Source organism: Ornithorhynchus anatinus, chromosome 2, assembly GCF_004115215.2.
Source record: "Ornithorhynchus anatinus isolate Pmale09 chromosome 2, mOrnAna1.pri.v4, whole genome shotgun sequence".
Classification (NCBI taxonomy): domain Eukaryota; kingdom Metazoa; phylum Chordata; class Mammalia; order Monotremata; family Ornithorhynchidae; genus Ornithorhynchus; species Ornithorhynchus anatinus.
In genome coordinates this window covers 16,605,426-16,627,803 of record NC_041729.1, presented here as the reverse complement: position 1 = coordinate 16,627,803, position 22,378 = coordinate 16,605,426, and the positions used below count along the sequence as shown (strand labels likewise).

Sequence of the window (22,378 nt, the reverse complement as noted above, 5' to 3'; positions counted from 1 at the left end):
AAACAGTCACCTTGCCTCCTTCTACCTTACCTTGCTGCACCCGGCCAGCCCACTTCACTCCTCTAATGCCAACCTACTCACTGTAACCCCGATCTCATCTATACCTTGGTCTCGTCTATCTCGCTGCCAACCTCTCGCCCCACATCCTTCCTCTGTCCTGGCTTGCCCTCCCTCTTCGTATGCGACAGACGACTCTCCCCACCTTCAAAGCCGTACTGAAGGCACATCACCTTCAAGAGGCCTTCCCTGACTAGGCCCTCCTCTTCCACTTCTTCCTCTTCCTCCTTCATCACCCTTATTTCACCCATCCTTGAGCCCTACAGCAGTTAGGTACATATAATTTATTTATATTAATGCCTGTCCTCCCCCTCCCCCAGACTATAAGCTAATGGGCAGGGAACGTGTCTACCAACTGTTATATTGTACTCTCCCAAGTGCTTAACGCAAATGCTCTGTGTGTAGGCAGCACACAACAAATACGATCGACTCTTAGGTTTATAGGGTGAGGCACATTGGGAATTATGATTGTATAAACCCTGATCAGAATGTTCGGAAAAGGACCCTCACAATGGCTCATTCACAAAGTGCCACTGAGGGGAGTCCATTTTTTTTTCCTTTGGCCACTTCCATCTCTAGGTGTGTCATAGTGTTAATAATAATAATTATGGTATTTGTTAAGCCCTTATTATGGGCCAGTGGCTTTAGAGAAGCAGCGTGGTTTAGTATGAAGAGTACTGGTTTGGGAGTCAGAGGATGTGGGTTCTAATCTTGATTCCGCCACTTGTCTGCTGTGTGACCTTGGGCAAGCCACTTTACTTCTATGTGCCTCAGTTCCCTCATCTGTAAAATGGGGATTAAGTCTATGAGCCCCACATGGGACAACCTGATTACTTTGAATCTGCCCCAGTGCTCAGAACAGTGCTTGGCACATAGGAAGCGTTTAGCAAACACCATAATTATTATTATAATAATTATTATTACTAAACACTGGGATGGACACAAGCAAATCAGGTTGGACCCAGTCCCTGTCCCACAGTCTTAATCCCCATTTTACGGATGAGGGACTGAGGCACAGAGAAATTAAGTGACTTGCCCAAGGCCACACAGCAGACAAATGGCGGAGCGGGATTAGAATCCGTGACCTTCTGACTCCCCGGCCCGTGTCGTATCCACTATGCCATGTTGCTTCTGTTAAAGTCAATGGCCCAGGCCAATTCCACCTCATCTCTGTTGGTGGTCCTCAGATTGAATTTGGAATTCCACCCAGCTGGTATATTGGGTGGAGGGCAGTTTTCTTGGTCCTTTCAAGCAAATACGCAATCCTACAATGTATTGTGGCTGGAGTGTTAGGGAACGAGGGAACACTTTTCCACTAGTGCTTATTGTGATGTCGAAGAAACGGTTTGTGCACATGCCTTTAGCATTGAGATGGACATTCATCAATCAGAGGTATTTATTGAGTCCTTACTGTGTGCAGAGAACTCTAGTGCAGTACAACAGAGTCGATAGACAAGTTCTCTGCCCACAAGGAGCTTAGAGAAGCAGCGTGGCTCACTGGAAAGAGCACGGGCTTTGGAGTCAGAGATCATGGGTTCGAACCCCGGCTCTGCCACTTGCCAGCTGTGTGACTTTGGGCAAGTCACTTAACTTCTCGGTGCCTCAGTTCCCTCATCTGTAAAATGGGGATTAAGACTGTGAGCCCCACGTAGGACAACCTGATTCCCCTATGTCTACCCCAGCGCTTAGAACAGTGCTCGGCACATAGTAAGCGCTTAATAAATACCAACATTATTAGAGAAGCAGCGTGGCGCAGTGGAAAGAGCATGGGCTTTGGAGTCAGGGCTCATGAGTTCGAATCCCAGCTCTGCCACTTGTCAGCTGTGTGACTGTGGGCAAGTCACTTAACTTCTCTGTGCCTCAGTTCCCTCATCTGTAAAATGGGGATTAAGACTGTGAGCCCCACGTGGGACAACCTGATTCCCCTGTGTTTACCCCAGCACTTAGAATAGTGTTCTGCACATAGTAAGCGCTTAACAAATACCAACATTATTAAAGTCCAGGGCGGGGGTGGGGAATGCAGTCATTAAAATAAATCGCAGATGTGTATCTGAGTGCTGTGGGGCTGAGGGTGAGGTGAATATCAAGGGCTTAAAGGGTTCAGAACCAAGCGCATAGGTGTCTCAGAAGGAAGAGAGGGTGGGGGAAATGGGAAGTTAATCGGGGAAGCCCTCTTGAAGAAACTGTGATTTTTAATAAGGCTTTGAAGGTGGGGAGGGTGGTGGTGTGTCAGATGAATGGGGAGGGACTTCCAAGTTAGAGGGAGGACATGACAGGGGGTTAGTTGTGAGATAGATGAGGCTGAGGTACAGTGAGTAGGCTGGTGTTAGAGGAGCAAAGTGGGTGAGCTGGGTTGTGATAGGAAATCTTGAGGTAAAGTAGAGGTGGAGGGCTGATTCAGCTAATCACTCAAGGTATTTATTGAGCGCTTACTATGTGCAGAGTACTATTCTAAGTGCTTGGAAGAGTACGGTACCACAGAATCAGCAGACACGTTCCCTGCCTGTAGTGAATTTACAGTCTAGAGGGGGAGGTGGACATTAATCTGAAGAAATAATCTATAATTAATTTAAAGATATAATAATAATAATTGTGGTATTTGTTAAGCACTTACTGTGTGCCAGGCTCTGTACTAAGCACTGGGGGGGGAATACAAGTAAATCAAGTTGGACACAGTGCCGTGTCCCATGTGGAGCTCACAGTCTCAATTCCCATTTTACAGATGAGGTAACTGAGGCCCAGAGAAGTGAAGTGACTTGCCCGAGTTCACACAACAGACAAGTGGCAGAGCCGGGATTGAGGGTGGAGTGATTATCAAGTGTCCAAAGGTTACAGAGCCAAGTGCGTAGATGACACAGAAGGGAGAGCGAGCTGGCGAAAAGAGAGTTTAATCATGGAAGGCCTAATGGAGAAGTTGTAACCTTCATTGTGCTTTGAAGGTGGAGAGAGAGTGGTGGTCTGACATATGTGGAGGGGGTGAGTGGGAAAAAGTGTCGGCGGCAAGATAGATGGTATCGAGGCATAATCATAAATAATCATCATCATCATCATCTTGCCCAAGGTGGCACCAGAGGAGCAGAGTGTGTGGGCTGGGCTGGAGTAGGAGATTAGTGAGATGAAGTAGGATGGGATGAACTGATTGAGAGCTTTAAAGCCAAAGGTAACTGTTTGGATGGGCAGCCATTGGAGGTTCTTGAGGAGTGGGGAAACTTGGACTGAACACTTTTTTAGAAAATCTTTTTTTACATTGGAGCGGGGAGAGACAGGAAGCTGGGACGTCAGTGAGGAGACAGATACAGTAGTCAAGGTGGGATTTGTACATTCCAAGCGCTTAGTACAGTACTCTGCACATAGTAAGTGCTCAATAAATACTGTTGAATGAATGATAGGATAAGTGCTTGGATCAGCATTGTAGCAGTACGGATGGAGAGGAAAGGGCAGATTTTAACACTGTGGTGAAGGTAGAACTGACAGGATTTGGTGGCAGAACGAATATATGGGTGGAATGAGAGATGTGTCGAGGACAATGCCAGGGTTACAGGCTTGTGAGACAGGGAAGATAGTGCTGTTGTCTACAGTGATGGGAAAGGCAAGGGGAGGCCAGGATTTGGGAGGGAAGATAAGGAGTTCAGTTTTAGACATGTTTAATTTGAGTTGTCGGTGGGACAGGAGGACAGGAAGGCAGGAGGAAATGCAAGATTGTAGGGAAGGAAAGAGGCCAGAGCTGGAGTTGGAGATTAGGGAATCATCTACATAGAGATGGTAATTGAAGCCATGGGAGCGAATGAGTTAGCCAAGGGAGTGGGTATAGAGGGAGAATAGAAGGGGTCTAGAACTGAGCTCTGAGGGATCCATACTGTCAGTTGATGGGAGGCAAGGAGGACCCAACAAGAGAGACTGAGAAGGAGCAGTCAGAGAGAGAGGAGGAGAACCAAGAGAGGACAATGTCAGTGAATCCAAGGTTGAAGAAATTTTCAAGGAGAAGGGGGTGGTTTGCAGTGTCAAAGGTGGCTGAGAGGTCTAGCTGGATTTGGGTGGAGTAGGGGCCATCAGATCTGGAGAGAAGAAGGATTCAGTGGTTTAAAACGGATGGTAAGGAATTGGATGCAGAATTGGATGGAGCAACCATTTGAGGAGTGGGGAGGTGAAAACGGACGAGTTTTTTAGAAAAGTGATCTGGACAGCAGAGTGTGAAGTGAACTGGGTGAGAGACAGGAGGCAGGAAGGAGGCTGAAGTAGTAATCAAGGTAGGATATAGGTGTGTCGTAGCATCTGGGAAAAAGAGGAAAGGGTGGATTTTAGTGATGTTGTGAAGGGATTTCCTTTCAACAGGGGATTTCCTTTATTGGCGGTTTTGTAAGAGGAACAATCCCTCTTATATAGGAGAATGGAGTGTACAGTAGCTACTACCCACTGCCTAACACTTTCCGAGTCTGCGAAGAGCTCTAGGAGGCTGGAGATATGAATAAGAAGCTGGGAGAAAATCGGTATATAATTTGATAATATTCACAGGCCCAAAGTATACACGTGTTTGAACTCTAGAGAACCCTAGTTTGGCCATAATCAAGTTTAGGTGTTAGTGATAAATGCTAACCTGACCATCAAAGTGTTGACCAGTTAAATTTTATAAAATGAATAAGATTATGTACTCACCAAAAGGCCTCAGATTTCTTCCAGTGTTTCAGTATTCTGTTAATATGAATTTCAGTTTTATCTTTAGGATTATCTTTATTATGTAGTCTGTGGGGAAAAATTTGTTTTTCGAGGTGAAAAAACAAAACATCCAAACTTGCTACTGGGTCAAATGTGCTTGAATATTTAAACTGGGCATATGAGGAATTGCCTAAAGAGGAACTGCCTTAAACTTGATCAGTACTTAGAATTATTTACTCTTGCTGGCTGCAGTTTGGACTTTTAATTTTCCTTTCCTTCAGTAACCCATCGAGGGAAGGACCAGGTGTGCTTCAGACTCACGGCCAAATAATAAAGTTGCAAAGAAAGAGAGGGCAAATGACAACCCGTACACTTTATTGAAGGAAAAGCTCACTTTGCCATTCTTGTCATAGGGCAAGTGCAATTTTAATCCTTACTTCTTTAACCAGAAGGAAAATTAGAGAATCTAGAGTGGAAAAATTAATACTGTTAAAATCCAAAGCCTGTAAAGAATTTCCTTTGCCTCTGTTACTTCTTCGTCTCCCTCCCCGTCAGACTTATTTTTGTTTGTGCCAATCAGATTCAGTAAAGTAGTTCCTGTCTTTGATATAGGATTGGGAGGGCTTCAAGAAGAAGTGGGATTATTTGAAAGTTTTATTAGAAAAAACAAAGTCAGCTCAGAAAAATTGTCCACTGATACAAGTGAGTTATCCATAGTGTGAGAAAGAAGCTTAGTTTCGGTGTAGAATTTTAGGACAGGGTTAAGGCCAACTCACATTGACTCAGTCTGTGACTTTGCTAATTAATATTCTCATTTAATGATTTTGTAACTCGCCCCCCTCCCCCCCATGGCATGGCTCAATGGAAAGAGCCTGGGCTTCGGAGTCAGAGGTCATGGGTTCGACTCCTGGCTCTGCCACTTGTCAGCTGTGTGACTGTGGGCAAGTCACTTTACTTCTCTGTGCCTCAGTTACCTCATCTGTAAAATGGGGATTAACTGTGAGCCTCATGTGGGACAACCTGATTACCCTGTATCTATCCCAGCGCTTAGAACAGTGCTCTGCTCATAGTAAGTGCTTAACAAATACCACTGTCTCCCCTTGTCTGAAGTTCATTCATTCAATCATATTTATTGAGCGCTTACTCTGTCTCTCTGTCAATTAAGGACAGAGGCATTCTTACCAACCATGTAGATTAGTTGTAAACAAAGGGCTAGCATGGGGATGATATGTAGAACTTCTTTTCTGAAGGAATTCTGAAGGAGGCGAATTCACAGACACTCCAATGCCTCTGTTATTAAGGGTGGTGACCAGCACGAGGAACCTCACCAAGCGGTCGGGTTTCACAGCAGAAGAGCAGACAGGCTAGGATACAACCAGGAAAGGAAGTCACCCACCCATTTATTTTCTTAATGAGGTGTACATCCCCTTGATTCTGTTTATCATGATAATGTTATCTTGTTTTTGTTTTGTTCTGTTTTGCTTTGCTGTCTGTCTCCCCCGTGAGACTGTGAGCGTGTCGTTGGGCAGGGATTGTCTCTATCTGTTGCCGAATTGTACATTCCAAGCGCTTAGTACAGTGCTCTGCACATAGTAAGTGCTCAATAAATACTATTGAATGAATTAATTTATTGATTTTGTAACTCACCCCCCCACATGGCATTTATGAACGCATCTTTATGCACTGTTTCCCCTCGTCTGAAGTTTATTGTAGTGTCTGTATCCCCTAGTAGTTTTCCTTTCTCCTGGGAAGTGGAGATTAGACCTACTAGCACTGTTATACACTCCTAAGTGTTTAGGACACAGTAGACACTCAAAAAACACTACTAATTGAAATGCCTTTCTGTCAGGGAATGCTAGTTTCTTAATGTTTTCAAGAGGGAATGTATCGGGTTTGTAATAACTATTATAGATAACTAGCCTTTCCCATGTGTTTGTCTCTTACCTATTCTACAACTGTGCATTTCCTCTTCCTTCCAGGACATGTCCACTTGGATGTCTTTCCAGCTTCTTAAATTGAACTTCTCATCTTCTGTTTTAAGCCCATTGCCCCTCCGAATTTTCCCATCACACTTGTCACCACTGGCTCAAATCGATGGTGCCACCTTCAATTCCTTGTTGCCTGTATATCTCCCACATTTGTTCTTTTGCTAGTCCTACTGGTTTTTCTTCCACAGTATTTCCCAGATTTATTCAGTCAATAGTATTTATTGAGCGCTCACTATGTGCAAAGCATTGTACTAAACTCTTGGAATATACAATTCGGCAACAGATAGAGACAATCCCTGACCAGTGACGGACTCACAGTCTAAACGGGGGAGACAGACAGCAAAGCAAAACAGAACAAAACAAAAACAAGACAACATCATCAAGATAAATAGAATCAAAGGGATGTACACCTCATTAACAAAATAAATAGGGTAATAAATAATATATACAAATGAGCAAAGTGCTGAGGGGAAGAGGGAAGCGGGAGGAGCAGAGGGTGGCGGCAGGGGGAATCTGCCCCTTCCCCCACCCACAGACCACCACCCTAATTCACACACTTGAAGCAGCGTGGCTCAGTGGAAAGAGCATGGGCTTTGGAGTCAGGGCTCATGAGTTCGAATCCTAGCTCTGCCACTTGTCGGCTGTGTGACTGTGGGCAAGTCACTTAACTTCTCTGTGCCTCAGTTCCCTCTTCTGTAAAATGGGGATTAAGACTGTGAGCCCCATTTGGGACAACCTGATTCCCCTATGTCTACCCTAGCGCTTAGAACAGTGCTCGGCACATAGTAAGCGCTTAACAAAATACCAACATTATTAAAGTTAAATCATTTTCTAAAGGGGATGCAGCTCCTCCATTGCCAACTTTTCTACTGTATCTCGATCTTGTCTATCTTGCTGCTGACCTCTTGCCCACATCCTGCCTCTGACCTGTAATGTCCTCCACACAGAGGTGACTCAACTGTGCTTCTCTTCATATCTCACAATGACCCTCTCCACCTTCAAAACCTTATTGAAGGCACTTCTCCTCCAAGAGGCCTTCCCTGACCGAACCCTCCTTTCCTCTTCTCCCTCTCCCTTCTGCGTCACCTTGTCTTGTTCCCTTTATTCACCTCCCCAGCCCCCCAGCACTTATGTACATATTTGTAATTTATCTGTATTGATGTCTGTCTTCCCACCTCTAGATTGTAAACTCATTGTGGGTAGGGAATGTCTGTTTACTGTTGTATCGTACTCTCCCAAGCACTTAGTACAGTGCTCTGCACACAGTAAGCACTCTAATCGTAGGGAGAGGGGAGGTGCTGGTCATAGGTGTGGGTTGGGACTGTCTTTTCCTTCTCTTGTACTCTCCCGAAGGCTTAGTACAGTCTTTTGCACACAGTAGATGCTCAGTAAATATTAATGGACTGGTAGACCTACTTCCGTTGATTTGTTTTCCAAATTCTATCTCAGTGATTTAGAAGTTCGAAATGGTTAAGCGGTGGCAAAAAGTAAATTTGAAAATGTGATTATTTGGCTAATTGCTTTTGAAAAGGGAAAGTATGGAGTAAGGAACAAGTATGAATTGTTCCTTGAGAGAATTTTGTTTTCTGAAATCCTTTGCTTTTTGATCCTCCATTGCACGAGGCACCAATTGAGAAGCACAGTTGAGTCACCTCTGTGTGTTGTATATTAGTGCTGCGGTAATCATGTTTTTCATTCTTCAGCAATGTTTGTGATTAAGGCAGGCATGTCCAACTCATTCGTTTGGATGGATGAGTGAGACCCAGACATAAAGACAGTAATTACCGCATATAATAATTACAATACTAAGTGCTCACTATATGATGAGCACTGCTCTAAGTGCTGGAGTGGGTACAAGATAATCAGGTCAGATGTAGCACCTGTGCCATGCTCAGAGTCTGAGGCAGTTATCCCATCCCTAATGTACACATTAATAATAATAATAGTTATGGTATTTGTTAAGCGTTACTATGTGCCACAGCAGTGTTCTAAGCGCTGGGGTAGATACAAGGTAATCAGGTTGTCTCACGTGGGGCTCACAATCTTAATCCCCATTTTACAGATGAGGGAACTGAGGCACAGAGAAATTAAGTGACTTGCCCAAGGTCACACAGCAGACAAATGGCAGAGCTGGAATTAGAACCCATGTCCTCTGACTCCCAAGCCCGTACTCTTTTCACTAAGCCATGCTGCTTCTTTAGGATTTCCGTAGATCAGTCATATTTATTGAGCTCTGCTTGTGGGCAGAGCATTGTACTTGCACTTTGGAGAGTACAGTACGACAGAATTGTTAGACATATTCCCTGCCCACAAGGAACTGAGGCAGAGAAATGAAATAACTCGCCCATGGTCACTCAGCCAACTAGTGGCAGAACTTGGATCAGAACCAGGATCTCCTAATTTCCAGGCCTAACCTCCTTCCAGGAGGATACGTGGAGAAATAATAATTATGGTATTTAAGCACATTCTAGCTGCTAAGCACTGCCTTAAGTGCTGGGGTAGGTACAAAATAAGCAGGCTGAACACAGCTCCTGACCCCAATGGGGTCCCCAGTGCAAGGTATCGAATCCCCCATTTACAGATGAGGAAACTGACGCTCAGAGAAGGTGACTTGCCTGCTATTAGCCGACAGGCAAGTGGAAGAGTCTGGGATTAGAACCCAGGTCCCTGGACTCCAAGACCATTCTCTTTCCAGTAGGCCAAACTGGACACTCATTCCAATGCTCATATCACTTTCTCACTCTTACATGCAGAGTTGCTCTCTCCCCACTACTCATTCCTCCCAAGTTAAATTTCTAACCATACCTCACTCTTAACTCTTCTGCCTCAGGCTCTGTCCCTTGTTCCCGGGGCTTGGAACTCCCTCCCCGATCAAAACGTGACAGACCACGACCCTTATGTTCAGAAACCCTCCTCACAGTCTTCGTCTTCCAATACACCTTCCCTTATTAATTCCTACCCGCTCAAGAGCTATAAACCCCTTGACCTATTCTAGCATGTACTTGTCCTCGGCGCTTTAGGCGTATACGTTTATTCAGGATTTCATTTAATTATCTCGATTGCTCTGTCAATTCTTTTATGTTTTGTCCCCGTTTTGAGAGTAAGCCCTTGTTGTTGTTTGTCTCCTGGGTTTCTGGAGTGGGGACCCCTGAAATCCTGAGATTCTGGAAAGCAGCGATAGCAACAGTAATATCCCCTTGGGCCCGGAGCAGGGTCCCGGCTCTGGCAGAGGAGGGCTCCGGGTACCCCCCACTATGTTTTTCTGTTTCACTGCTGTGACTGGCTTTATTGAGGTCAGTATCACAAGGCCAGACCCACGTGGGAAGACTGAGTTTGACATGCCTGATGGTTTGGTGGATAGAGTGTGGGCCTGGGAATCAGAAGGATCTTGCTCCACCACATATCTGCTGTGTGACCTTGGGCAAGTCACCTCTCTGGACCTCAGTTACCTCATCTGTAACATGGGGATTAAGAGTGTGAACCCCATGTTGGGACCGGGGCTGTGTCCAACCTGATTAACTCGTATCTATCCCGACACTTAGAACAATGTTTGGCACGTAGTATGTTCTGAACAAGTACCATAATTATTATCAATCATCACCGTTATTAGTAGTATCGTTATTAATAACCATTATTATCATTATGATTTTTATTGTACTATGTGTCAAGCGCTGGGGTAGATTCAAGCTAATCAGATCAAAATCCCAGAAAATAGTGGCCATGGCAGTCTGGAAAATTTTGAGTGACACAAAAGACCCACCCCCTGTTGTAGAGAGAACCCCTCACAGTTCCCTGTATTTCTCCCCCTCAACCCACACCAGGCTAGGTTAAGCTGCCTAAGCGAGAAGCAGTGTGGCGTAGTGGATGGAGCAGGAGCATGGGCCTGGGAGTCAGGAGGTCATGGGTTCTGATCCCCACACTGCCACTAGTCTGCTGTGTGACCTTGGGCAAGTCACTTCACTTCTCTGGGCTTCATCTGTAAAATAGGGACTGAGACTCTGAGCCCCATGTGGGACAGGGACTGTGTTCATCCCGATTTGCTTGTTATCCACTCCAGTGCTTACTACAGTGCCTGGCACACAGTAAGCGCCCAACAAATACCATTGTTATAATAATAAAAATAATAAAATATATGGCTTATTTAGTGAACCTGCTGCATTTTAAGATGACTTGTGGAGTGGTGGTCAATATCTCTGTATTTTGATTTTCTAACAGCCTATAAGTGCTTTAGGTAAAGGCTCGTTTTGGGTAGAGAATATGTCTGCTAACTCGGTTGTAGTGTACTCTCCCAAGCGCTTAATACAGTAATCTGCACATAGTAGGCACTCAGTACATACCATTGATTGATTTAGGAGCTATAAACGTAGGAACTTTCATTCTATCAATCAGTCAGTGGTATTTACTGAGCTCTTATTTTGTGCAGAGCACTGTTCCAAGTGCTTGGGAGGATACAACATAAGAGAGTTGGTTTAAGATCCCGGCTTACAGTCAAGTAGGAACACATTTAGCAGACTGTAATGATTGTTTCGTTCTTCCTTCTTTCAGCTCAATCAAAATGTAAGTGCATTTCAGAGAAAATTTGTTGGTGAAGTGAAGAGGTGTGAAGAACTAGAACGAATATTGGGTGAGTTCGATTCACTGTGCTCTTTTATTTAAGATTTAGTGGAAAAGGTGAGAAAGGAAAGAAGGTAGAGATAATGCTGATAAATTGGTGGACACTTTTGGAGATTCTGTTTACCCCTTCAGATTGGTCCGATATGTTCCTGGTATTTTTTAAGATGGTCGGCATTTTTCGAGAGGTGACTCACCTTGCTATCTGCAAAGTGAAATTCCCAGGAGTTTCGCAGAGGCCCAAATTTGCCCCCTGGGATGGGAGGAGACTGGGCTTTCTTCAGTCAGTTTAGGGTATTTACACAGTCCTAAATTGGGAGAAACGGGCCTCCCTGTCTTGTGCACACGGAGCCGTGACACATAGCAACATATTTGCAATGGAGTGGACATTATTATAGGGGTGGATGTGGTCCAGGCGGTAGGTTCCAGTCTCTTGGTGTCTTTGCCACTAGCGTGGTTCCCCTCTGTTCCCAACTCACTTGTGCGTCTCTTTGAAGTCCTATGAGGGGCAAGTTGGAGAAATATGGAGAGGGCCACAGAGCATGCTACTGCCAACCAGGGAGCGATTCTAGATTTGAATCAGATAAGAGGGGAATGAGAGAGGAGGCAACTGGAAGTTGCTTTTCTCACTAGGGCTTTTGGGGATGTGTGCAGGCAACTTTGGGAACTCTGGTGAGAAAACAGGGCTCATTATTACTTTAAATCTTAATGTTGTGATGGCTGAAGAGAAAATTGAATTTGCTCAGATAATTGGGACTTTGAAGTGCATTAGTTATCTGGTTCCTAAGAAATTATCCCAGGACACTGCATTTGAAACAGCTCCCTATAAATAAGAAAACAAAAAACTTCAAAACTATTTTGGGGCATTATTGAAGTTTTAGTTTTAGAGCATCGTCTAGGACCAACTTCTTATCATATTGCTTTTCCGAGTGATTCCAGGGCAATCTGTGGTACCATTTCTGTCATAGTCACATATTCATTCATTCAGTTGTATTTAATGAGTGCTTACTATGTGCAGAGCACTGTACTAAGCGCTTGGAAAGTACAATTCGGCGACAGATAGAGGCAATCCCTACCCAATAATGGGCTCACAGTCTAGAAAATCTGACATTGGATCATCTACTGAGTCTTTCAATGGAAGAAGAAATGATATGAGCCAGACGAAGCATTTGTGGTTGCCTGTACTTATCACTATTCTAAAGGATTTAATCGATCAGAAGATGTGTGTCTCCTAAGCAAATTTAGTCATGCTGTAAGAACATCTCACAATTTAAAAATTTCTTTCCTTTTTTTAAATTTAGGAATCCTGAAAATTTAACTTACCAAATAATTAGAGTGAACCCGTATCTAATATTTATGACACAAATTCCTAGGCTGTTAAAGCAAATTTTACATTTTATGATCGTGAAAGTGACTTGTTTCCTTTTCAGTCCTTTCTAAATACTACTGATGCTTCTTAATTCTCTACTCCTTGGAGGGGTTTAAGTGCTAATGACTTAATGTTTGCCTAAGATTTGGAGCCCATCCTTCTGTCCACACCCCCCGCCAAGAAATCATATGAATTTATAAAGTTTAGGTAGGTCTGTTCTTTACCTGGCACATTAGGCCCATTTCTTTTTATTTCTCTCCAGAGCTGTAGTGGTCCTGGATTGGGGAAATCTCATTTTTTTTGGAAGCGCCCTGGTACTCTCTTCCTGTAGTAGGGTTCTTTAGGCTAAAGGGACTTGTGTCACCGGAGGGAAGTTTATCAAGAATAATAATAGTAATAATAAGCATGGTATTTAAGCGCTTACTATGTGCCGTGCCCTGAACTAAACGCTGGGGCAGATACAAGCAAATTGGGTTGGACACAGCTCCTGTCCCACATGAGGCTCACAGTCTCAATCCCCATTTTACAGATGAGGTCACTGAGGCACAGAGAAGTGAAGTGATTTACTCAAGGTCATACAGCAGACAAGTGGCGGAGTCAGGATTAGAACCCACAACTTTCTGACTCTGAGGCCCATGCTCAATCCAATTGGCCATGCTGGGGATTCTTGCTTGAGGAAGCTGGGCGGAGTGCACGGTAGGCCCCTGCTTGCATCTCCCTCCCTCCTGCCAAATCTAGTCAAGGGCTCAGAAGCAATTGTTGATTTTTTCTTCCGATCTGGGAGGGAGTTTCATCCTGCCAGATCGGTTTCCCAACTCACACCATTTTCCGTATTGCCAAATGACCCTCTATGCCAAGGGGCAATAATAGTCTCGAAGTGTGCACAACCAGTTGGAGGGACCCCAGAGGAGCAGAAGGACTTTGGAAATGGATGAGGTACTTGGAATTTTAGAAACCTTGCAAAGTTTTAGTCGGATTAGCTAGTACTGAGTCAGTGCTCAAGCGATGCGATAAGATCTTTAGGCCTGTTGAAACTAGATCTGGCTCTCCCAAAGTCAGTTTAACACCCCAGTGACTATGCTTTGGAATTTTTGTTCAGGCAGGGAAGGTTTGGAATTTTAAAATATCCTTGTCATTTCACTAACTGTTCATTTTTGTGTGAAATTAAATACATTTTGAATTTGACTCTTGACTTTATTTGATTCCCACAGCATATTTAGTGCAAGAAATTAAAAGAGCTGATATTCCCCTTCCTGAGGGAGACACGAGCCCTCCTGCCCCACCTCTTAAGCAAGTTTTAGAAATGCAGGTAACTTTTTCTTTTTTAAAAAAAATTTGCTTTTCAGGCCGTTGCTGATAGAGTTTGCAGTCTACATTGTGCTATAAATAATATAAGATCTTTTGCCTTTCTGCCTTTTAAGTCTCATGGAATAAATGAGAAAACTTCTTATCATTCCCAAGTTCATCTCACATCTTCTCTCCCCACTTATTGAGAAATGACAGTAATTTTTCAGGGTCCAAACGTGATCAGTTACAGATCTTTCAGAAACAGAAATGCGGGAAAGCTAATCCTTCGGTCCCCTCTCTGTCATTTGGGGATTCTGACCTAACCCATGTTTGGACCCTTGCTTACTCGATAGAAATCACAATCAGTCCATCAGCCATATTTAACGAGTGCTTACTGTGTGCAGAGCATTTTTTTAATGGCATTTGTTAAACGCTTACCATGTTCCAGGTCCTGTACTAAGGGCTGGGGTAGATACAAGGTAATCAGATGGGGCACTACCCACATGGAGCTCACTGGCCCATTTTGCAGATGAGGCAACAGAGGCACAGAGAAATGAAGTGATTTTCCCAAGGACACACAGCTGGGAATGGCGGAGCTGAAATTAGAACCAGGACTTCTGACTCCCAGCCCTGTGCTCTTTCCACCAGGCCATGCTGTTTCTCACTTGGGAGAATCCAGTGTAAGAGAGTGGGTAGACATGTTTCCTGTCCCATAAGGAGCCTACAAATAGTAGGTCGCTCTGGTGGCATTCTAGTTACTTGAAAGTTCGTTTTGGCAATTAGGCCTTAGTTCTTTACCTGGGATTTGGAAAGTACTTAGCATTGTTATAAACTCAGTTCAGTGCCACTGTACTTGTTTTGCCCGCCGGAAGACGTTGGGATCCTTATGCATGTGACTCTACAATGAGATGAAGCCCCCAGTTTGGTTTAGTTTTATATTTATGGGAAATCATACTATAAACTGCTTAACATGTTTTGTTATAGTCATAAAGAAATTTATGAAACTCAGTAACCTCTGGGGGTTGCCCATCCACCTCCGCATCCAGCAGAAGCTCCTTACCATCGGCTTTAAAGCCATTGGTCACCTTGCCCCCTCCTACCTCACCTCACTACTCTCCTACTACAATCCAGCCTGCACACTCGCTCCTCTAATGCTAACCTAATACCTCGATCTCAACTATCTTGCTGCTGACCTAACCTCTTAGTACAGTGCTCTGCACACAGTAAGCGCTCAATAAATACATTTGAATGAATGAACAATAATAATGATGTTACTTGTTAAGCACTTACTCTGTGGCCAAGCACTGTTCTAAGCAATGGGCTAGATACAAGGTATTCAGGTTGTCCCATGTGAGGCTCACAGTCTTCAATCCCCATTTTACAGATGAGGTCACTGAGAAGTGACTGGCCCAAAGTCACGCAGCCGGCAAGTGGTAGAGCCAGAATTAGAACCCAAGACCTCTGACTCTCAAGCCCGTGCTCTTTCCACTAAGCCACGCTGCTTCTCTCACCCTCATCCTGCCTCTGGACCAGAATGCCCTCCCTCTTCATATTCAACAGACAGTTACTCTCCCCATCCCCCTTCAAAGCCCTATTGAAGGCATATCTCCTCCAAAAAACCTTCCCTCACTAAGCCCTCATTTCCTTTTCTTCCACTCCACCCTGATTTGCTTTCTTTATTCATTACCCCCAGGCCCAGAGCACTTACACACGTATCTTTAATGTTTGGAGAAGCAGTGTAGCCTTGTGGATAGAGCACCTGTGGTTCTGGGAGTGTAAAGGACCTGAGTACTAATTCCGGCTCTGCCCCTTGTCTGCTGGGTAACCTTGGGGAAGTCACTTCACTTTTCCGTGGCTATTACCTCACCTATAAATGGGGATTAAGACTGTGAGTCCCATGTGGAACAGGGACTGCATCCAACCTGATTAGCCTGAATATACCTCAGTGCTTGACACACAGTAAGTGCTAAACCATCTGTTTCCCCCGATTAGACTGTGAACCCGTCATTGGGCAGGGATTGTCTCTATCTGTTGCCGAATTGTACATTCCAAGCGCTTAGTACAGTGCTCTGCACATAGTAAGCGCTCAAATAACCATTGAATGAATGAATAGTACAGTGCTCTGCACATAGGAAGCGCTCAATAAATAACTATTGAATGAATGAATGAACAAATGCCATCATTATTATCACTTATTTATATTAATGTTCATCTCCCCCCTCCAGACTGTAAGCTCACTGTGAGCAAGGAATGTATTTGTTATATTATCATATTGTACTTTCCCAAGCGCTTGGTACACAGTAAGCCCACAGTAAGTGTTCATTACATAAAATTGATTGTAACATTTCTTGCCTTTGGAAAAAATAAGGCTCACATTTTTTTCTAATTCATTTTTTAAGAAATTTAAATAAATAGAAACAAATGAATTTGCTATTTAGGAAGAGATAGAGTAAAAAAAAGTTCAGAAGAGGCAGGTGTGATTTCAGCTTTGCAAATTAAAAGGAACTGAGGAATCGAAACAGAAAGGATATATTTATCTTGTGATAGGGGAAGAGGGGAAGTAGTAGGAAATAAAATCAAAACATGATTGTAATACACTGTTTTGAGATGAATTTTCTAGTGGAATGAAAGTACGTTGACCAACTGAAATAAGTGGCAGTTAAGTAATATTTTGGAAACCTTCCTTCTCAATTGACTCAGGTTAAAATTTAAAAAAATCACTTTAGGTAGAGCTGCTTTTATATTCTAATAGCCTGTTAAAAATCACCACTTCTAATATCAAGAAGATAGTTAAAAGTGATTTTATCTATGGACTGAGGATATCTTGGAATAGAAGCCATTCCCATTAGTGACTTATGTGTTATTTTTAGGAACAGCTACAGAAACTGGAAGTCGAGATGAGAGAAGTGACTAAGAACAAGGAAAAACTAAGGAAAAACCTGCTTGAACTAATAGAATACACCCACATGCTGAGGGTGACCAAAACATTTGTTAAACGAAATGCTGAGGTACTGGACCAACTTCACATTATATATTGTTTTTGTTTGGCACTTTCAGCTCAAGAATTCAATGAAAAAGATTGAAAAATTTTGCACTACTCTTCGGTTAAACTTGTGATTGCTTTAAGGGGGGGATTTTTAGTCGGTATCATTTCAAAAGGTGAAGCTTTTAAAAAAAAGTGACAGATTTTCCTTCAACAAGTTTCAAAATAAGCACTTTTCAATCTGTGATTTGGCAGTTAGAGGGAGGAGTTGTGTATGTTCTGAAAAACTCCACCCATGGTTTGTAATGACATTGAGGAAAATTGCCTCAATGATTGAACTGCTTTTCATTTCTTCATGTTTTTAACTTTAAAGAAGGTAGGAATTCAAGTGTGCCTTCCTTTTTCATGTTTTCTTCTTGACAAGGTTTTTTGGTTTATATATCACCTTTTATTTTTTCAAAATTCATGAAGTTGTTTGAAGTGAGTCACCTGATTGTGAAATTCATCATTTTTTAAAATAGTTTGAAGCATCTTTACAATCCAGTTATGAAGAATTTCCTTCTTTAGAAAAGGACTCCTTGGTGGACTATAATTGCATGCAGAGACTAGGTGCCAAACTGGGGTAAGTAGTACTTAAGGTCAAGCTTGAAATTAGTTTTTTGTAAAGTCCTGAAGAGCACATACAGAAAATGCAGATGTTCTGGGATTCACTGAATTAATCTAAGTAAGCGTATGTGTCTAGCAAAATATTCTTCAGAATTTCAGTTGTTGAAATGCATAATACAGCTGTATTTTTTCAAAACTAGAAATAGCATGTTATATTCCCTTTGAAAAAGCCAGAATGAACCAGTTTTGTCAAGATACGTATATTCCATTACCCACTGTAGAAACTAGAAAACTGGTCAGTGAAATTATAGTCCTGTAGGTCTTTGAGAGCAGGGGTTATGGCTATTATTCTACCAAGCACAGAGTCGCTAGCACAGCTTTGGGAAGCAGTATTGCCTAATGAAAAGAGCACAGGCCTGGGAGTAAATTGACCTGGACTCTAATCCTGGTTGCCTGCTGTGTACCCTTGGTCAGGTCACTTGACTTCTCTTTTCCTCAGTTTCCTCATCTGTACTATGGGGATGAAATTTCTGTTCTCCCTCCCTTTTAGACTGTGAGGCCCATATGGGACGGTGCTTGACACAAATCAATCAACCCATCAGTTGTATTTATTGAGCCGATATCAGTCAGTGGTATTTATTGGGAAGTAGCATGGTGTAATGGAAAGAGCACTAACTCTGCTCTGCATGCAGTAAACACTCAGTAAGTACTATCAATTCATGGATGGCAGCTAATGTGCGATAACTTTCCTTCTGTAGATTTGTATCGGGCTTAGTTCATCGAGCAAAGGTCGAAGCGTTTGAAAAAATGTTGTGGAGGGTCTGCAAAGGTTACACTATTGTCACCTATGCAGAACTAGATGAATGCCTCGAAGATCCTGAAACTGTGAGTAAAATATTTGCCATTTCGTAATACGGGTACTTTTCAAACATTTGGTGTATGACAGGACAGATTGCTTAAGATAAGCACCAGCAGGTTGCAGAAACCTGGAAAGTGAAGACATCCTCCTAGCCTCCGAGACAAGGCATACATTTATCTAAGTTTGACTTCTGTATTTAGGTTAAACTGATTTTTCAAGAAAATGATGGAGATTTTCTGTAGGTCAAAATGTCCAAAAAAAAAAAAGGAACTTGAATATGGAGATGTTTTCTCAAACTTTTACCCTAGTAAAGGGTGTAAATGGTGGGAGCTGCTTGGGTCAAGTTGTTCATTAACTAGGAATATATAATGACAGTTTTTATGGTTATTTAACTGCCAGTAGCAGTAGCATTTGGGAACTGGTCAACTAAAACTATAGCTGTAAACCTTAGGAGCCAGGACATATGAGATTAAATCACTTGTCAAAGCGGCAGCTTCAAATGTGGCTGGGTTTTTTTTTTCCTCTGAAGTACTGTTCTCACTTGTAAAATACTTCCCAGTTTTTCAGCATCTCCGTACTTTGAATTTCTTGTTTCCAAGCTAACACGGGGATTATATCAGTAGAGTGATTGGGACATTTCTAAGGAATCCCTAAAATGGAGCGGAAATTGGTTTTGTTCTTTTAAGTGGCCTGTCTCCCCTGAGTTGGGACTGAATGGAATCCCAGTGTGCTCTAGGTTTTGCTCTGCTGAAATAGTGTCATTGGGTGAGATCTGACACTGACCACTCGAGGTCTAGAGATCTTGGAGCACAATTCTACCACCTCTTCCCTAAATTCAGAAGACGTCATCAAATTTCAACCAGAGCGAGTGTACTCTGCCATCTTCAGTTACCTCAGCAGTTTTATTTTGCTGCTTGATTTTCATTTCTTTCCATCCTCTCTACTAGGGAGAAGGGAAGGAGAGGAGTCTATATTTCAGTGGTGGGTACCTGTTTAAAAAATTTTGGAAGTATTTGAGGTCCAGTTTAATCAATCAAGCAATTGTATTTTTTGAGCACTTACTCTGTGCAGAGCCCTGTACTGAGCACTTAGGAGAGTACAGTATAACATATATGATAGGCATGTTCCCTGCCCACAAGGAGCTTACAAGCTAGAGGAGCAACAGCTAAAAGTCTGGAGTTGAGTATATGAGTTCCTTTTTTGGCTAAGAATGTTGTTTAGACCTTCCACCAGCATACTAGTAGAGTTTGAGATTGACACCTTGGGCTATCTTGATTCTCCTCTGGCTCCTAAATGTCTTTCAAAAATAGTTTTTGACAGCATCATCAAGAAAACATAAGATAGAGACCCAGGAGAAACAATTATTTAAATTTTGTCTTTAGGGAGAAGTCACGAAATGGTATGTGTTTTTAGTATCCTTTTGGGGTGACCAGATTGGCCAGAAGGTTAAGAAGATATGTGATTGGTGAGAAATTTAATTACTTTCATATTGCTTGCATTACATAACGTGCCATAATTCTTGTTCTTCATAGTATTCTGTTTTGTATTCAAAGTGTTATTTTAATGGGATTTTTATGATTGTTTCTGTTATTTCTGCTCTAAGATCTTTTTCAAACTCTTTGACAGTTTTATATCGAAAAATGGTCTTGCACTGGCATTGATTAAAAACTGTGAAATGATTCCCAATGAGAACTGCAGAGACTTTTTCCTAATGTTTTCCTTAAAGCTCTCGACAGGCTGGGCCCCCAGGTTCCTGAGCTCCTGGACCAGGGTCAGAATAGCTTTAAAATGGAACCTGGTTGGGTGTGAATGGGGTTTGGTATCCTTTACACTCCCCCTCTTGCAGGTCTTCCTATTCAGGGATTCCAGTTTGGTAGGGGACTGCTCTTAACTGTGCTTGGTCCTTAGGTTGCTGGGACTAGAACTCTCAGCAGCACTTGGTATAAGCATGTAGGCTTGGTGGTGCTTCCCTGGAAGTGAGCTCTGCTCCCTCTTGTTTTGGTTTGGGGTGAAACAGTGGGACACTATCCGAATGGGGCCAGAGTAGGACAGGACAGGCACCCCCCCCCCTTTTATGGTATTTATTAAGTGCTTACTATGTGCCAGGCACTGTACTAAGCACTGGGGTAGATACAAGCTAATCAGGTTGGATAAAGTCCATTTGTTCATTGTCGTGTTTATTGAGCGCTTACTGTGTGCAGAGCACTATACTGTATAGAAGCAGCGTGGTTCAATGGAAAGAGCCAGAGATCATGGGTTCTAATCCCGGCTCTTCCGCTTGTCAGCTGTGTGACTTTGGGCAAGTCACTTAACTTTTCTGTGCCTCAGTTACCTCATCTGTAAAACGGAATTAAGAATGTGAGCCCCATGTGGGACAACGTGATCACCTTGTATCCCCCAGTGCTTAGAACAGTGTTTTGCACCTAGTAAGTGCTTAAATACTATTATTATTATTATTATCATTATTAAGCTCTTGGTAAGTATAGTTCAGCAACAGATAGTGACAATCCCTACCCAACAACGGGCTCACAGTCTTAATCCCCATTTTACATGTCTCATATGGGGCTCACAGTCTTAATCCCCATTTTACAGATGAGGGAACTGAGACACAGACCAGTGAAGCGACTTCCCCAAGGTCGCACAGCTAAGTGCCAAGGCCAGTATTAGAACCCAGGTCCTTCTGACTCCCAGGCCTGTGCTCTATCTAGGCTACGCTGCTTTTCTAATTGATTGCTGGTCGAAAGTTCTCCTTTTCCTATTAGGCAAAATTATTTTTTAGGTCTCAAATAATACCGTTTGTATCGTAGTTCAGGTTTTCCTTTGGCACTATTGATACGTTGCAACTAGGCAAACATTTTGGACATTTTCAAAGGCTCTAGCAGTTTTCTTCTTTGATGTTAGGAATTTTTCTAAAACTTGATTTTTTCTCCCAAGACAAGAAACTTTTAGTAAAGAACAAAGAACAACAGTTATTGTGATTGTGGATATTTTAGGTTATTCAGTAGCATTTGTCTATCTCGATGTATTGTGTTGTGCTAAATTGCACAAAAATAATTATAGGTTGAGGTGCTAGAAGTCTACCAAACCAATTCTAGAATTTAGACGGAGAAGAATGTACTGTGGTTGCATTATCACTGTGCTCCATTTAAGTGGAAAAGTATTTTTTGAGCTCCGTCCCCCTCTTTTCTGGTCATTATAACTGTGAAAATGAGGTTTATTTCTTTCTTTCAGTTATCATTGTCATGTGTACCCATATCCCAGTACCGCTGAGGAGCGAAAGGAAGTTAACGAGGGACTAAATACACGTATTCAAGATCTTTACACTGTAAGTAAAATTAAATTGTTATTGCCAGCACCAGTGATATCATTGTTAGCCATTATGATGATTATTATTGAAGGTGTGTCAAGCCCTGTTCTAAGCACTGAGTAGGTACAAGTTAAGTTGGACATAGTCAACGTCATCAAATACTTATCATCGTCAAATATCAAATGCATCTCAACATGCACAATGTTGAACAGGAACAGGGAGGAATACGAATGGAAATGAGAAGCCATGGCCCCATCCCTAAATTACTTAAACACCACAAATCCTCCTTGAGAAAAAAAAAAAAAGAGTTAAAAGGCCATAAGAACTCAGCGACAAAAAACGAGAAAACTTCAATCAATCAATAATACTTTTTGAGCACTTAGTTCTCTGGCATTTGAAAGAGTAGACTAGAGTACAAACCCTCCTCTTAAAGGTCAACAGCCCAAAAGCGTTTGTGAGGCATATTGAATGTTCCTGCAGGCCCCTTGCCTCAGACTTTTTGCCATAACATTTCCATAGCCACAGGGATGCTGTAGTCTCTAGTCTCTTCCTGAGAGGGTGGGCCGGGAGGGGGGAGGATCTTGGGCTTCAGACCTCTGGTCCACCGCACCGGACACATCTGACACCTCCTTGAAGGCAGAGAAATTAATAGTGAAGT

General features: G+C 42.8%; 1 protein-coding gene across 1 annotated transcript in view; it reads left to right on the top strand.

Moving 5' to 3' along the window:
* ATP6V0A2 (ATPase H+ transporting V0 subunit a2) overlaps positions 1–22,378 on the top strand; it is a 47,300-nt gene that overhangs the window by 4,937 nt on the left and 19,985 nt on the right. Inside the window, 8 exon segments of the mRNA XM_039911273.1 lie at positions 9,800–9,884; positions 11,244–11,322; positions 13,890–13,987; positions 16,836–16,973; positions 17,470–17,570; positions 18,313–18,439; positions 19,796–19,878; positions 21,645–21,738. Coding sequence (XP_039767207.1) covers positions 9,800–9,884; positions 11,244–11,322; positions 13,890–13,987; positions 16,836–16,973; positions 17,470–17,570; positions 18,313–18,439; positions 19,796–19,878; positions 21,645–21,738 — 805 coding nt within the window.